This window comes from Polypterus senegalus, chromosome 12, assembly GCF_016835505.1.
Source record: "Polypterus senegalus isolate Bchr_013 chromosome 12, ASM1683550v1, whole genome shotgun sequence".
Taxonomy (NCBI): Eukaryota; Metazoa; Chordata; class Cladistia; order Polypteriformes; family Polypteridae; genus Polypterus; species Polypterus senegalus.
The window spans coordinates 103,909,371-103,927,206 of record NC_053165.1 but is presented as its reverse complement, the minus strand read 5'-3'; the positions used below and the strand labels follow the sequence as shown (position 1 = coordinate 103,927,206).

Genomic DNA, 17,836 nt, shown 5'->3' with positions numbered 1-17,836 from the left:
TTCTGCCAAATGAGCTCAGAAGAGTCAGAGGTAAATTGAGAAACAAACATTAGGGGTCACAGACTTGGAAACATATCCACCATTGGTTAAAACAAGACGACTTTACCTTCAGCCATTCAGATGAGAATCTACACACACACCTGATAAGGGATTTTAATAGCTAAGTTGTGTCCACTACCCAGCACTACTGAGTGAACACTACAAAAAAAACAGACAAAAACATTCAATAAAGTGATCCATCCTCAGAAAATGTTGAATATCGAAATGTATAGACCATAATTTCAATATCCGTTATATCGGCCAGCCTTAGCCCCATGTACCATTAGCCTGAGTTGTGAGCCCTCTGGCTGGCAGGAGGACTGGTGCCTGATGTGTAACTTCTATAATTGCAAACACCGAGAGTCATGTACTCCATTATGATGAGTTATCTGTGGTGAGAAGGAGTATTGAATGTTTCTGCCTAAATTTCCAGTTCAACAGTATACAACAGGAGTCACCACCTTGGTCTGGGGCAACTTTTACATACACGTCATCCCTGTTGGCTCTTATTCAAGCCCACATCCCCAAGTTCACAGGTGTCTACATTTAATGGATATGGAATCATTTAGTGTTTCATTTATCTGATTAAAATATTTATAAAAATAAATCCAATAAAAGACATTTTCCAGAGCTCATCTTGAAGAGTCCTTGCTTGTGTAAGATTCCATTCACTCGGCATATCGCTGCATTGCAGACAGAAGATTACTAGACCATCCATCCATCCATTTTCCAACCCACTGAATCTGAACACAGGGTCACGGGGGTCTGCTGGAGCCAATCCCAGCCATCACAGGGCACAAGGCAGGAACCAATCCCAGGCAGGGTGCCAACCCACCGCAGGACGCACACAAACACACCCACACCCCAAGCACACACTAGGGCCAATTTAGAACCGCCAATCCACCTAAACAGAAAATGACAGAATGGGGCCTGTAAAAGAAATCTGAAAAATCAACAGTAAAATTTAATTGATGGTTTAGATAACATAAATAACAATTTTTTTATTTCTATAGAAAATATGATCAACAGCTTGAAGAAGAATTTTAAAATAATTTAATAATTAAAGTACTGAAATCTGTTTAGTGCATCTACTTTACCTTTCAAGCAGATTTAGCTCTTTCCTTCAGGATGAAGGATCCATATTTATCTTCAATGTCTTAAGAGATGATTAAAATAAATACATAAATAATACATTCCTGTCATTAGTCTCTGTTTTCTCATAAATGTATATTTATTATACCATGTCTCTAATTGTTATAAATCCTACTTATCTACAAGTTTTCTTTGCAACCAATTAACCTTTACTTTGCAGTTCTGTTCATCTCACAGTAATAAAGAGCTCATCATAAAGTGCATTTTCAATATCCTCCTTCCTTGAACTTACTGTCTGCTTTACAGAGGAATTCCCCTTTGTAAATGTATAAATGACATTGTCAGACAATGTAATAGGTGTGATCTGTAGGGTAAGAAAAGGGCCTAGCAATACTCTCAAACATTACAAAAGGACAATGGGGGAAGAAGTAGTGGTTAAGAGAAGTCCACCACACTAACAGAGGGTAACAAGGGGGTCTTGGTTATTATAGGTTGGCCCCTGCTGTAAATCATGGACGACTGGCTATCTGGCATGACATCCAGAGGGTTAGTGGGATTAGCCTAGAACCAGCCCCTTGGCTGGGGTGTCCCCATTCCTTCTGGACTGTTAACCTGAGAGTTTGAAGTCAGAAGATGAGTTAGAGTTAGGAAAAGGGCCATATGATGAGAGAGGAAGATATGAAGAAGTGGGAGTGTGTGGTACTTTAATGAAGTAGGCAAATGGAACAGCCATCCCACTAAACAGACCAGTGGAGAAGCCAAATTGGTTTAAGGGTTTGCTTTTACGTTCTCATGTACAGTATGAAGTATAGGGAAAGTATTGTGATTGTCCAAAGATTCGATGATGAGATTTTGATGAATCTCAACATTTTAGACCTCCCTGACTTTTTTGTATGCTAAGTATAGGGAAAGTATTAGAATCCACTAACAATTCCTTTTTGAGATTTTGATGAATCTCTATGTTTTAGACCTCCCCGAGTCCGAAAATACCATTTTTGGAATTATGTCTGTGTGCCTGTGTGTGTGTGTGTAAGTAAACACGATAACTTTAGCACACTTTCACTTAGGTCAACCAAATTTTATATATAAGTATTAGGTACAAAACATAGATTTCTTCAACTTTTGGGCTATTTCCGTTAACCAGATGTGATATTTTACATTTTATTCATGCAGCTGCAGAGTCCAATTTATTCAACTTTACTTTTATAATGATTGTTCAATATATTATTCATTTCATTTGACTTGTTGATGATTGCGGTGGGCTGGCGCCCTGCCCGGGGTTTGTCTCCTGCCTTGCGCCCTTGTGTTGCCTGGAATTGGCTCCAGCAGACCCCCATGACCCTGTAGTTAGGATATAGTGGGTTAGATAATGGATGGATGGATGGACTTGTTGTTGATGGTTCTTTAATGTACTTAATGTAAAAATATAATCATTGTCTTGAGGTTTGCTCCTCAAATATCCATCTCCATATCTGAGTATACAAGAAAGTCTAGGGGAGACCACTAACAATTTTTTACCTTGTGTTCATTTTGTCCTTTTAGCTACACATTCTATGGATTCCTTGTCTTTTAAATATGGTGTTCATTCTGGCCTTAAGTGAAAATAAAAAGCACCACCTATCATTCACAACAATTACAGCTTAGAGTCTAAAATTCACCTCTGTTGAAAAGTGTGAGTTTTATATGTGGCTTGGGTAACACTTTAGTTTAGGTACTACAAAAGTGCATCACTTGAAAAAAAAGCAATCGCTCACTTACTGTTATGTAACAAGACCTTAATAAATGCTTCTTTTGGTCCTCCTAACACTTATTAAACATCAGTAGATCAGTTTTTTATCTCTGTGACACGTGGCATATTGACATGATGGGAAAATGACTTGCGTTATAATAAATATGTAATATTGTAATATTGAGGGTTCACTGACAAAAGCGCGATAGACATATGCACCCCGACAAAACCGCGACGGACAAATGAGCGCCGACAGACTTGCTAACTGGTTTTTGACAAATACGTGCCGACAAAATCGCCACGACAAAATCGCGAGAGAGGTCAAGAGAGTGGGACGCGTACGTGCGTATTATGTACACATTATGTGCTAGGTTATAACTGTTATAACTGCTAATGGCATGTCGTGAACAAATAACTCAGTCGTGGGTTGGCATAACTCGTCATATACAAAGCGGAATTACCAGCAGTCAGGCAGCCAGCAAGTCTAAATACGCTCAACTATCAAGACGTCTTGCAGCAATTCTTCCTACATATGCAGGGCGTGATCTTAAAGACTATCTGCGTGCCATGCTGATGCCCTGCCATGAGCACTTGACTTCCAATGTACTATTACCCACAATGCTCCCCTTCTCACTCTCTTTCATTGTCTTCTGGCCTCTGTTTCTTCCAACTGTTGCCTGAATGTTCCTACTCGACTCACAGCTCTAAACTCCCCTCAAACCCTCAATAGGAGGCCAACTATAAAGCACTACATGGAGACACCAATGGTTCAGCCAGCATTACTTCCAGACTGTGTACAAGTCCATGACTGTAACAGAAATGCCAACCTAGAGCTCCCTCTAGCTGTCGCTGGCTGTTTGAGCCCCTTATGGGACTAGACATCCTGTATTAACCTTAGACAGTCCAGTATCATGGCCCCTTTTTTCCTTATCCAGGATTATGGGTTCTCTAGCTTGGGGAGAACTAACATCCTGTGGTTTACTTCAGGTGCTCTGTTTTCTTCTCAGAACCCCAAGACATTCATATCAGGTTGATTGGCAAGTTTAATTTGGGTCAGTATAAGTGAGAGCGAATGTGCATGTGAAAATGCCCTAAAGTGATTCTGGACTTGTGTATAATGTGGCTGGAATAGACTCTGGACCCCATCAAACTTGAATTGCACTAAGCAGATTAAAAAAACAGTGGATGGACTTAATGGACTTCATGTCAATACTGGAAGAATACTCTGTAATTGTAATTGAACGCCAGTGTTGTGTCAATGCTACCCAAAACTTGCTGCAATTCTATATGGCTTAGAATTTAAACTATTAAAGCAAAGCAATCCCATCTTATAGTGAAATGTAAGCTTTTGTTGGTGTAAATAAAAAGACGGCGCTGCAGGAGTGGAAAACAAGCAAATATTAAGTCTAGTGAATACACTAAGAAAAAAATGTATTAATAAATACCTAAAAATTGGGAAATTCTCGTAAGTGGGCACCTATTTTATATTTCCAAAATAATTTTACTCTTGTTTTTCAAAAAAATGTAACCAGTTTGAAATCTGAAACTTCTTCAAGATCCTTTTCAAGACAGGAAGAAAGAGAAAAAAAAAACATTTTTATGATCCGTTGATAATAAGGATGTGAAGGAGTTGCAAGAACTGGCAGGCATGTCTCCTTTTATTATTTATGAGCAACCTTTCACATTTAATACTTCACCCATTAACCAGAAGTATGTACAGTATGTGTAGCAACTAAGGGTGAGACTCTTGCACAGCAGACGACACGCAGAAAAGCTCCTTAATGTGTCTCCTCTGACCGACTCTCTCTAGCATGGGGAAGAAAACCCTGATAAGCAAATGCCTAGCTGGCATTGTCATTCTTTTAGCAGCTACCACCTTGGCTTCATTTGTTGCCTTATTAGTGGGCTACTCACAATACAGGGAGACACACAATGCAACAGTGGCACCTGAGGATATTCCCACCAGCACGACACCTACAACTCCGTGGGGCCAGTGGAGCGAGATAAGGCTGCCGGACACATTGGCACCAGAGAAGTACTCCGTAACTCTATGGCCTCGGCTGATTCCCGAATCCAGTGGCCAGTACATTTTCAAGGGGAGCTCCAGCGTCTCTTTTCGATGCATTAAAAAGACAAATATCATTGTCATTCACAGTTACAAGCTGAATTTGGTCACATTTGATGGATTTTATGCAAAGCTGAGTGGACGAGATGTTCCAAGCCAACCAAAGATTAAGAGTACCTTTTTCACAAAGGATACTCAGTACCTGACAGTTGAGCTCAAAGAGGACCTGATACCTAGAAAAATCTATGACCTGTACACTGAATTTAGTGGGGAGCTGTCAGACGGAGGGAGCGGCCTTTACAGAACTGAATACATGGAAAAGGGAGTAAAAAAGTAAGTGAACGTCTGTTTTGGGCTTATTACATTCCTTTACTTCATCCTCATGGGCTTTATGTATGCTGAATTTCTTTGAAGAAGTCCTCCATCACAGTCATCTCCCATTCTCCTTACAAGTTCTTTTGACGTTGTACAAGAATAATTCTCAATATGTTCTGTATTTGTTCGTATATATTTGTTGCATTTAATTGAGAAACAGGAACATAGGCCAATCGGATTGGCTGCCTTGATTATATTGTGACAAAGTTGGACAATTTGCACCTCCATTTGATTTCTGATGGCAGTCAGCTGCTTTTTGTAACATTGTTTTGTAAGTTTACAACATGCCTGGCTTTCCCACAAAAAGGATAATTAAAATCTAGGATATTGGGGGAGACACAGGTCTGAATAGATCGTCTCTCACTGTCCCTTCATTACACTGGTCTTCCAGCGAGGTAAGGAATTTTGGTCCATCCATATTGGGAAGTTAGCATATTCTTTTTTTTTATTATTATTAATTTTATTGCAATCCATACAAATTAATCAAGTTTTACAAAAAGAAAAATTGAGTTAAGGACAAATCGATCCCCAACCCTGAGAGAGAGAGCAAGCCAAACGCTTTTAAGCGCTAAGAAATTTAAGGCTTGTAAACATACCTTAATTAATAAATTCTCTGTGCTTTATGAGCTTATTTTAAAATATTACTGATTAGATCCTGCCATGTTTTTAAAAATATTGTATGTACGGATCCTCTAACTGAGTATTTGATTTTTTCCAATTTCAAATAGTATAACTCATCGGTTTCCCACAGACTTAAAAGAGTTTGGGTTCTTCCAGTTTATCAGAATAAGTCTGCGTGCCAAAAGTGTAGTGAATGTAATCGCAATTTGTTTGTCCTTCTCCACTTTAAACCCCTCTGGAAGAACCCCAAACACAGCTGTTAATGGGTTAGGAGGGATTGTGAGTCCAAGGCTATCTGAAAGGTAATTAAAAATTTTTGTCCAGAATAATGTTAATTTGGTGCAGGCCCAGAACATGTGACCCAGTGAGGCTGGGACTTGGTTGCAGCATTCGCAGGTTGGATCATGCCCTGGAAACATTTTGAGAGTTTTAGTCGAGACAGATGTGCTTGATATATAATTTTGAGTTGTATAATTATATGCTTTGCACATATGGAGCCCGAGTGAATTCTCTGCATTGCTACTTTCCATTCTTTTTCTGATATATTAATTGAGAGATCTTTTTCCCAGTGTCCTCTTGGATCTTTGAAAGGGAGGGATTGTAAAATGATTTTATATATTGTAGAGATGGAGTCTAAGTCCTTGAGATTGAGCAATATTTTTCCAGCATGGATGAGGGTGCAAGATGAGGAAAATCTGGAAGGTTCTGTTTAACAAAGTTCCTGATTTGAAGATAGTGAAAGAAATGTGTAGCTGGAATGTTAAATTTGGAATGTAATTGTTCATAGGATGCAAAGACGTTGTCTATATAAAGATCTCTAAGCAAGTTAATTCCAAATTTTTCCAGATATTAAAAACTTCATATGTTTGAGAAGGTTGAAAGAGGTGGTTCTCTTGCAGAGGTGCCACAGATAGAAGCTTCTCCGTCTTAAAATGCTTTCTACATTGGTTCCAGATTCTAAGTGAGTGGAGCACAATTGGGTTATTAGTATATTGCCGATAACGTGTGTTTATTGGAGCACAGAGCAAGGAATACAAAGAAGTACTGCAGGATTTTACTTCTATTGTGGTCCAAGCCTGTGTATGTTCTTCTATTTGTGTCCAGGTTCTTATCGCCTGTATATTTGCTGCCCAGTAATAAAACTGGAAGTTAGGTAGAGCTATTGCCTTTTGTCTTTGTAGGGTCGCTCTTTGGATGCGTGGATGTTTTGAATTCCAAATAAATGAGGTTATTGTTGAATCTAATTGCTTAAAGAATGATTTATTAATGTATATTGGAATGTTTTGAAATAAAAAAAGGAGCTTAGGAAGAATATTCATCTTAACAGTGTTAATTCTTCCAGCTAGTGTGAGATGAAGGGTTGACCATCTATGCAAGTCTTGCTTAATTTTTTCCATGCAGACAGCGAAATTTTGTTGATAAAGAGCTTTATGTTTACTTGTGATGTGTACCCTAGGTATTTAAACTGTTCTGCAATGATAAAAGATAGGGTATCTAATCTAATATTATATGCTTGAGAATTCACTGGAAAGAGTACACTTTTATTCAGATTAATTCTATTCAGTACCATATCATCTGCATATAATGAAATTTTCTGTTCCAGTCCTTCTCTGCTAATCCCCTTTATCTGATCAGCATTTTGACAATGTATTACCAGTGGTTCAATGGCAATTGCAAACAGCAGCAGTGACAAGGGGCATCCTTGTCTAGTACCATGTTCTAGTTTAAAGTAGTCTGAGCAAATGTTGTTGATGCAAACTGAAGCTTCTGGGTTAGTATACAGTAATTTAATCCATGGACAAATGTTCGGGCCAAACCCAAACTTCTCCAATGTAGTAAAAAGGTATTTCCATTCAATCATGTAGAATGCTTTTTCTGCATCCAATGATAATAATATTTCTGGGGTGTTTGATTTAGTTGGTGAGTATATTACATTAAACAGGCGTTGAAGATTTGAAGATAAGTGTCGGCCCCTAATAAATCCAGTTTGGTCTTGTGATATTACCGAGGGAGCACTTTCTCCATCCTTCTAGCTATGATTTTAGAGAGTATTTTAATGTCGTTATTCAGAAGTGAAATTGGTCTGTATGATGCACATTGTAATAATCCTTATTTTGTTTTGGAAAAACAGTGATTAGTGCTTGGCGAAAGGTTTGAGGAAGAGATTGGTTATCTCTGGCTTCTGTAAATGTTGCTAATAGGAGAGGAGCTAGCTGAGCAGAGAATTTCTTGTAAAATTCTGCAGGGTAGCCATCAGGGCCTGCTGCTTTCCCGCCTTGGAATGACTTTATAGCATCTATTAATTCTGATAACGCCCGAGGTTTCTCAAGTTCCTCCCCACTAAAAGTGCCTATTTGTGGTATTTGTAATGTACAGTATCCAGAAATACATTAGATTGTGCATTGTCTTCTTTAAACTCAGTAGTATATAGGGATTTATAGTAGTCTCTGAAAGTGTGCATTATATTTTTGTGGTCGACGATTTTATCTCTGTTCGCGTTAGTGCTTACTGAGATTGTGTTGCACCTTTCTTGCTTGTGAATTTGTTGAGCTAAAAGCTTATTAGTTTTCTCTCCATGTTCATAGTAATGATGTCTGGATTTATAAATTAGTTGTTCAGTTTCTTTAGTTGTCAAGAGGTTTAGTTCTGAATGTAGAGCCTGCCTTTTCCTATGTAGAGTCTCGCTTGGTAGTCTGGCATGTTCTTCATCTATTCTAGTAATTTCACTTTTTATCTCTGCTACTTTCTTGGCTTCGAATTTATTTCTGTGGGAAAGATATGAGATAATCTGTCCTCTTAAGAAGGCCTTAAGAGTTTCCCAGAGTATTCCTGCAGAGATCTCGGAGGATGTATTTGTCTCTAGAAAGAATTTGATTTGTTTGGATATAATTTCCGTACAATTCTCATCTGCTAATAGAAGCAGGTTGAGACACCATCTGCGTGGTGAGTGTATGGGGCTTAGTAATTTTAGCTCCAAGATCATAGGTGCATGGTCAGAAATAACAATAGCATCGTATTTGCAAGATTTAATCATAGGCAAGAAGTTATGGTCTATAAAGAAGTAGTCAATCCTTGTTTTATCTTGGTAGAGTAATATATATTGCTCTACTTTCCCCTATTGTATTATTAATATGTAGCCTTAGAGTGCCTAATCTCACAGACTTACCACTATTTATAAGGTATTATTCTATAAAACTTATCCCCACCTTCCCTTCTATATCTATAACCTCAGGCAATTAGATGTAGTAAAAAGACAAGCAGGAGTTAAGTTACACATAAAATAATGTATTACTGATAATATTCATAAATAATAACAAAATGCAAAGTACATTTGAATATTGGCAACCATACAACCTGATAAAATGGTGATGTGTAATTCAGGTGGCACACAGACTTGCAGTTACTTAAAATGTCTCTAGTTAAGGCATCGTTGGTGCTCAGCTTTCAGCCACATGTCTGTTCAATATGGCTGCTGAGCTGTGCTCTTCATTGTGTTGTCTTCATCCTCACAGGTTAGCAAGAGAGATGCTTCTTTCATCATATGTTGGTGAGAGAGAGATGCTTCTTCATCATATGTGGGTCAGAGAGAGAGAATGTGGTTGAGCAAGCACATTTATAGATGTTCTCTCCAATTCCTAGAACCAATAGGACATCATGGTACTTAAAGGCCTCTGAGACAAGCCAATTCCAAACAGCCATATCTCAGACCAATGGGAGCAATAGTACATTTAACACCTGCAACCCCCCTAAGAGCATATGTTAAGCTAACCTGGCTTTGTGTGGGGGATCAAACTGGTTTAAGACGCATCCCCCCAAATCCTGTCATAAAATTACAAAGAGACAGTCATAAAAAGGGTTGGGGGTTGTGCAAACACGAATACCTCTCACCACTTGGTTTGCCTAAATTATAAATAAAGACATACAAAACATTTATCAAGTTATATGTAAAATCTCCCATCACAACAATCCTGAAGTAGCAATGATGTACTGGTGAGTAGAAAGAATATGTTCTTGAATTTGGGTTTAAAAACCTCCAGGGATCTGATAAGTTGTGATCAGTTATAAACTTTGTAATTATCTTTGCGGTGTTAGATACTGTTCCCCCTGTGGAAGAAGTCCTATCTAAAAGTGGATTTAGAACACAATTAAAATCCCCAGCCATTATAATTTTATGAGTGTTCAGATTGGGAATGGATGCAAATAAATTTTGTATAAATTCCTTATCATCAACATTAGGTGCATAAACATTTATCAAGATCATTTTACAGTTAGATAAGTCTCCCATGATCATTACATATCTCCCTTCAGGATCCAATACTACATCTGATGCTACAAATGGTACTGTTCTATGTATGAGAATTCCCACAACTCTAGTTTTCTTTGTAAAACTAGAATGGAACATTTGGCCAGTCCAGTCTTTTTGCAGCCGGAACTGATCCTTGCTTAGTAAGTGGGTCTCCTGTAAAAATATTATTTTAGCGTTTAGACCTGTTAGGTGAGAGAGTACTTTCTTTCTCTTTAATTCGTGATTCAGGCCTTTAACATTCCAGCTCACGAAGTTAACTGTCCCATCATGGAGACATTGATTCTGAGTTTTTGATGTCATTTTATAGTCTTAACTGGGAGTGAGACAGCCTCGGCCTTAATTTCCTATTTCCCCTAGAGTTGTTGCCATGCAGCTTATTATTACATTGGTAGTTATAATTATAAAGATTAAGAGGATAGATTAGGTATAGATCAAGCCTGCTCTCTTTCTCTCCCCCCCTGGGAAGCTAGCATATTCATTCAGTGGTTGCCACCTTCTGCCAACCTCCTGGCAAAGGCTGAGAACAACTAACCTCCCTTTCTTCTCGCCCATTCAGTACAGCAACCTCCCAGCCAGGTAATGAATCATGCACCATCCCATTTGGGATGCTAGCCCATGTCTGCCGTCCATCACAATGTCTATAAGTAAAGTTTCTGTTGAGGTCATGACCTCCATTCGGGGTTATCCTTAAGTTTAGTGCCTCAAGTAGTTACTTGATTTAGTTATTCCATCTTTGAACGTGTGATTTATTTTCATAAACGAGTATCAACTGTGAAGGCCCAGGTGTGAAACTAACAATAGCAAACTCCACATGTCCTACAGCCAAGTAGAGAACATCCAACGATCCAACAATCACTCAAAGTAATATACTCATTGAAACTGAAGTGATATTAACAAAACGTCCTTGGGTCAGTTTTCTAAACACAGACATGACAGATTGGCTCTATGTCAGCTGCACCTCAAGGCAATACTAGAAAACAAGAGCAGCAGACTGAATGAAACATTAAATAAAATTGTACTTGTAGATCTTTTTTCAGGTGATATGAATGAATTTTAGCTTTTTCTCTAACTTTTTCCTGTATGCTTTCTTTTCCAGAATCATGGCCACTACCCAGATGCAACCTACAAGTGCAAGAAAGACATTTCCATGCTTTGATGAGCCATCTATGAAGGCCAAATACAATATAACTCTGATCCATGAGACCAATATCACAGCGCTGTCCAACACCCTAAACATAAGTAAGTGAGGGGAAAAGGGGCTAGCATATGAGATGTGTTATCTGTCATACCAGTTATCTTTTCACAGGTTGTGCAATCATGCTTTGTGTGAATTGCGGCCAACGAAATGATCTCTCAAGATTTTTTTTTTAATTAAAAAGTGAAATATTTAAGAACAGTGTAGGGCTCTGCATTGAAACCATTGTATGGTCACTGGCAGTGTGGGGTCTGCACATTGCCCCCATATCAATATGGAATTTTATCCATGTATACTCCATGTACTCTGGCTTTCCTCCCACATCTTCAAAGTTATTTTAGTCACATTGCTTGAAATTCTAAACAGGCTCTGAGTGAATGTAAAGGCTTGTTTGTGTGAGTTTGTGGTGTATGATCATAAAAGTCATAATTGCCTATCATTGCCCTAATATTATAACTGCAATTATTAGTTTACATTAATATAATTGCAATGTAATGAATGGTTTGTGTTGGTAACTGTATGTATAGTACTCTATTCTACATACATAACTGTAATAAATCTAAAATGTTTTACCTCCCTAATTCTATTTTTTTTATTGTATTGTGAACTGATATTGTTTTACAGTTATCAATATTTGTACTGTTCATTTTAATAATATCATTGCATCGCCATTTTGAGGATTTTTTTAGTCACCATTTTGGGAGTTTTGCCTTTCCTGTGTGAGACACCGCAGAGCTGTAGCCTTGATCAACATCCTGACAGGACCAGGTCAAGGGAACAAACAAGCAAAACTTTTTTGTCAAAAGAATAAGAGTTTATTATAAAAATAGTGAAGTAAAGTACTCATGTAGTGCAGTGTTCTTTTCAAAAAATAAATTGTTCAATAAATTCTATTAAAAACAATGCCAGTGTCTCAGGCTGTTCAAAACAATAATAGAAACCCAATAAATATGTTAAAATCCTAAAGTGGAGAGGTAAAACCAATTGCGCACCTTCTTTACTCTTTTAGTGTCCTCATCAGGACAATGGGAGCGCCCCTGATGCAGCTCACCTCAAAATGGTCTGCCATCTCCTCTGGTCACCACAGAACCAAACTGCCTCCTCTTCCAGGTTCTGCACTTCCCAGGCCTCCTTGCCTATCAGCAGATGCCACTGTGTCTGAGCCTCCATCCTTCAAGCAGCTCCCATGGCCTCTCCGACTCTAGCATGCTGCACTTTTCAACTATTCAACTGACGAGAGCGTATCCTCCTCTTGGAGTCATAACCCAGCCCTCCATCATGCTTGCCACTAGTCTCGGAGGGCCAGACGTGATTCTCAAACAAGAAGATACGTCTGGGAACCACTTGTTAAAAAGTCTGTAGTGAGGCCAAAGTGCTTCTTCCTAAATCACCTACTCCCAATTCCTCCAGTCTGTGCACTTTAAAGCCCCATTGAGGTTATAGGGAGAGAACAAAAGAAACTGAACAGAAGACTTCACACTGAACGAAAATAAAAGCTAAAACTTCTATTATAAATTGAGGAGCTCAGTAGCACAAGGTAACTGAAGCCTAATGATTATTTTGTGCATTGTAATGATTGTGATGCCAGCAGAGACAGGCAGACACACATACGTAGACCAGGGCAGGTTCCTGGCTACACACTTTTAAGAGATGCTACTGCCTGCTATGATACCTTTCTGTCTTTGTGACTACTGCATCATTATAATAAAGGATTGTACATAAGATATGGTAATATTGTAACAGCATAGCCACATGGTAGGGTGCTCACCAATTTCTAAGTGCAGCATATGGCCAAATCCCTGGACTCTTTGATAGCAAATCCATTTGCTACATTTGTACCAATATCTTTAGTGATATAAAATTTTTACTTCTCCTGCTAGTCCCAACGTGTCTCTCAATCCTTGAGCATTTGTGTCCCTTGTATGGTCTTAGGAAAGTATGCTGTTTGCAAGAATCTGTCTTTAAGGTAAATTCCATATCAGTATAATGAACCATCAGAATTCGGTAAGGTTCCATAGTTTAATTTAACAATAATGTGCTGGTTGTTTCACACCCATTACAATTAGAACAATTGTAATGCGAGTTGGGAAAAGAATTGCAGTGGGTGAGGATGGATTTCTTTTACAGGATGTTGATCATTTTTTAAAAGTGCTGTAAATACTGTTAATCAAAGCCAAATAAAATGTGATGGCTTCTATTATCTCAATTTGCCTTTGAGCGCCTGCTGGACACAGAGATGCTTTATTGAGTAAACCAGTAATGGCTGTTTGTTCTTGAGCCATAACATTACTGTGAGTTTGCACTTCTTGCTTGGCTTTCACACGCTCCTCATACTGCACTATGTGGTTGAATTTTTGATGCTTGTATAGATTCATTGTATTTGAGGGTGGTGCTATAGCGGTCATTTTGCACACTTTTCGTAGTATGCTTTTTGATCAAATATATCTCTGTTGAAACCCAAATAATTGAAAATTGACAGATGGTAATGTTGGGTTTGGTTCTAAAACAACATGTTCAGTGTCACATACTCCTCAAATTTGTTAGAAGCTGCAGCAAGATGGAGAGAAATTCACACTTCTTAAAAGATGTTGCTAGAGATCAGATCTCTAAAAAAAAGCCTTCAGCACCACCGGCTGCAAGTAGTCACATGACATGAATGCCTCTGATTGGCCAATGCACTCACATGCTCACTGGCTATGTCTGGGTGCTTAAACAGTGCTGTTGAGTACAGCTTGCCACGAGGTGAGCTTGCTCTTTGACACAATAGAAGTACTGAATTGGACAGAGTTATTGTCACTTTTCACAATCATGACTAATACTGTCTTGATTTGACTTTCAGTTTGAACTTTTTTATATACAGTAGTTCCTAAGGGATCTAAAAATAATTTAAACATGATTTTGGGGATTTTTGAGTCCCAGGAATCCAATGCATCTTTACTTATGTTAGGTATTTATGTACTAATCCACAGCACCATTTTGTTTTTTTCTATAGGTACCACAATTTTGGGATTTTAATGTTGATGGTTGCTATGTTAGAGGTGGTGTCAAGGTCACCCCTTTGGACTTCCTGGTTTGTTTGTAAATGTAGAGTTATCTTAAACTTTAGTGTTGTTATTGTTTATTGCTATGTTTAAAGGCTTTCTAGCTATGAATTCTTTTTCTGGTCTGACTAGGATTTTTGTCTTTCTCCTTGGCTCTAGTTACTGATTCTCTCGCTTAGTTTCTTAACCATGATTATTGTTTCACGCATACTGTCCCCTGTTGGTGATAGCACAAGGCTGTTGACAAGGCTAAAACATTCCGATTTCCAGTGCATACACTACTAGAGATCTGAATGGCGTAGCTCCTGTCCTGAATTATATAAACCCCCTGCAGCTCTGGTCATCACCCTTTCCTCCATTATAGCCTACACACTTTCCTCCATTATAGCCTACACACTCACACAGTACCTGTGACCCCTGCCTGGTCTCTTAGTGTGTTGTTATTGTTCACAGAAGACAATCAAGCCTAAACTTTTGGGCTTTTTCCATACAATTGGTTTGGTTGGTATTTGTAATTTTAATTATTGAATGTGGAAAAAGTAACCATTCCTCCAACCTTGTGAATTGATAAATCCATCTGATAGTTAGGGTCACCTGCTTGGATAGTCAGTTAATAATAAAGCCAGACTTTGGCCATCTCCAGATAAAATTAGCCTGTTTAACTTTACCCCTGTCTGCCAAGCTACAGCTGCCAGTACTATAATAAGTTCTAGAGGTGCATCATGCCATAACCAAAGAAAATTTATAAACTCTAAAAAAAGATATGTAGCCTGATAAACAAGAGAATGAGATTTTTCAAGATCTGGAGGACCAGCAAATGAAATTTCCAGCCAGCCTGTCCATGTGAGAAAGACCTGAGACAAAATTAATTAAAACTATGGGGATAGCAACAATATCTCCACATGTAACATGTAACATTTTTCAAATAAACTCACATATTTCCTTAGAATTAATAATAATAATATTAATAATACATTTTAATTAATAATTGATTTTAATACTCAGTACTTAGTAATAAAAACAAAAAGGACAATACAATCAAATAGCAATAAGGTACAGAGGTAGTAGCAAACATCAAAGATAACAGACAGTAACAGTGTTTAATTCATAATTGGTATGCCAGTTTGAAGAGATACGTTTTGAGGGCAGTTTTAAATTGTGTTATTGAGTCGAGTTGATGGATATGAGAGGGAAGACGATTTCAGAGTTGAAGGGCACAATTAGAGAATGCTGGAGCTCCCATTTAACAGAGTTTGATGTGTGGTACAGAAAGTAGAGCTGCAGATGAGGATCTGAGAGAGAGAGAGAGAGGAGTGTAAGTCTGTAGGAGATCAGTGAGGTAGGGAGGAGTGATGCTGTGGAGAGCTTTAAATGTTAGGGGCAGTATGTCGGATTGTATTCGGTAGTTAACAGGGAGCCAGTGAAGCTGGGAGAGAAGAGGTGTGATATGTTCAATAGATTTAGAACAGGTTATTATCCTAGCAGCAGAATTTTGAACAAGTTGTAAGAGATGGATAAGATTTTATGGGATGCCAGAAAGTATAGCATTACAGTAATCTATACGTGAGGTGACTAGGGCAGGGCGAAGTCTAGAAGTGTTTCGGAGATGGAAGAAGGCAGTCCGAGAAACATTCTTATATGGTGTAATAAGGCACTATATATGCACCCGACCCCTACACAAATTGGACATGGAAGCACACATATAAAATAAATCAACTTTTAATTTTTTTCACCATGTCCCCCAGCCACAACACAGTCCCAAAAAACACCAACACACCACACGCTTTTTTCTCCTGCACCACCACTCCTCCCAGGCAACCTCATCCTCCTCCACCCAACTCTGGCCCTGAGTGCTGGTCGCTGGCTCCTTTTATTGGGCACCTGGAAGTGCTCCAGGTGCTTGATTGCCGACATCCGGCTGCACTTGTTCTGCACCCCCTGGTGGTGCATGCAGAACCCAACAGGACTGCACAAAACTCCAACCCCCATGAAGCCCCGGGGGAGTCCGAGGCACCGCTGCAACCCAGGGAGGCTGCCATCTTGTGTCCTGGTGGAGATTTGTGTTTCCCATGCTTGCTCCCCTGGTACATATGCTGCAGAGGCGACCCAGCCAATCATGGGCTCCAGCCATCTGTCACAACGGGAAGAAAAAGAGGTGGTACTGTCTAGAATGATGCCCAAACTCTTAACCTGAGAAGGAATGTTTATGATAATGCCGTTAATTAAAATGGAAGAATGGTTAAACTTAGCAAGTGTAGAGCTAGAACCAATGAGGAGCGCCTCAGTTTTATTGCTTTTTACTTGGAGAAAATTGTGAGTCATCCATGACTTTATGTCTTGGAGACATGCCATAAGAGTATTTGGAGAAAAAACAGAAGTGAATTTAGTGGATAGATAAAGCTGTGTGTCATCAGCGTAACAATGAAATTTAATGCCATGGTGTCAAAAGATGTTACCTAATGGGAAGATATAAATGAGAAAAAGAAGCAGCCCCAAAACAGAACCCTGTGGAACTCCCAGAGTGAATAACTGCATTCTCAGATTTAAAGTCCTTTACTTGAACAATTAAATTAAAACTGGACAAATATGGAATAGTTGGTTTAAGTGTTTATAGTAGCCACTGCTCATTAATAAGAACATCTTCAGATAGCCAAAATGTGATTGAATCTTTTGCAGAACATCTGAAACAATTGACATTTGACAATTGTAACTATGGCCAGATGAGTAAAAGCCTGACATTTTTTAACTTAATGAGCCACATTATGACCCTAGAAAAGCTAAAGCTTCATTAGTCATTAAGAAGAATCACACCAAAGACCAATAGGGTGGTGACAGTGTTGTGATTTGGAATGTTGTGCTGCATCAAGACCTGGTTGACTTGAATTCTGCTCCGTATCGGAGGATTTTTTTATGAGACTGCCAGGTCATTTGTCCCTAAGACGAGGAAGCATGGCAATAATTTGAAGCACACAAAGAAGTCCACATCTACAAGGGACTGCTGAAAATGAGGTTTTTCAGTTTGGAATGGCTTAGTCAAAGTTGACTGAAATGCTGTGGCAGGACCTGAAGCAAAAAGGCACATGTTTGAAAATCCACAAATATCAAGGAGCTGAAGCAGTGTGAGAAGGTCAAAAAACTCTCAAGGAGAGCAGCACAAGACTGATTAATAAATTCAAGAAACAAATGGCTTTTAGGCGTTGTAACCAGTCAATGGGCCAGTTGCTTCTGACACATTAGGTGTTCAAAAAACTTACATAAATATAAATTAAACACTGTAAATGTCCAATTTTTATTTAATCAGATTCATTTTAAAATAAAGTATTAGTCTGCAATATGATAAAATGCCCAATCCAAAATAACAAATAATGCAAGA

At 38.6% G+C, this 17,836-nt stretch overlaps 1 protein-coding gene across 1 annotated transcript in view; it reads left to right on the top strand.

The window, feature by feature from the left end:
• The first annotated feature begins 4,671 nt into the window (after window positions 1-4,671).
• LOC120540506 (aminopeptidase N-like) overlaps window positions 4,672-17,836 on the top strand; it is a 94,830-nt gene continuing 81,665 nt past the window's right edge. The window contains 2 exon segments of the mRNA XM_039771347.1: window positions 4,672-5,258; window positions 11,324-11,466. Of these exon segments, the coding sequence (XP_039627281.1) occupies window positions 4,672-5,258; window positions 11,324-11,466 (730 nt within the window).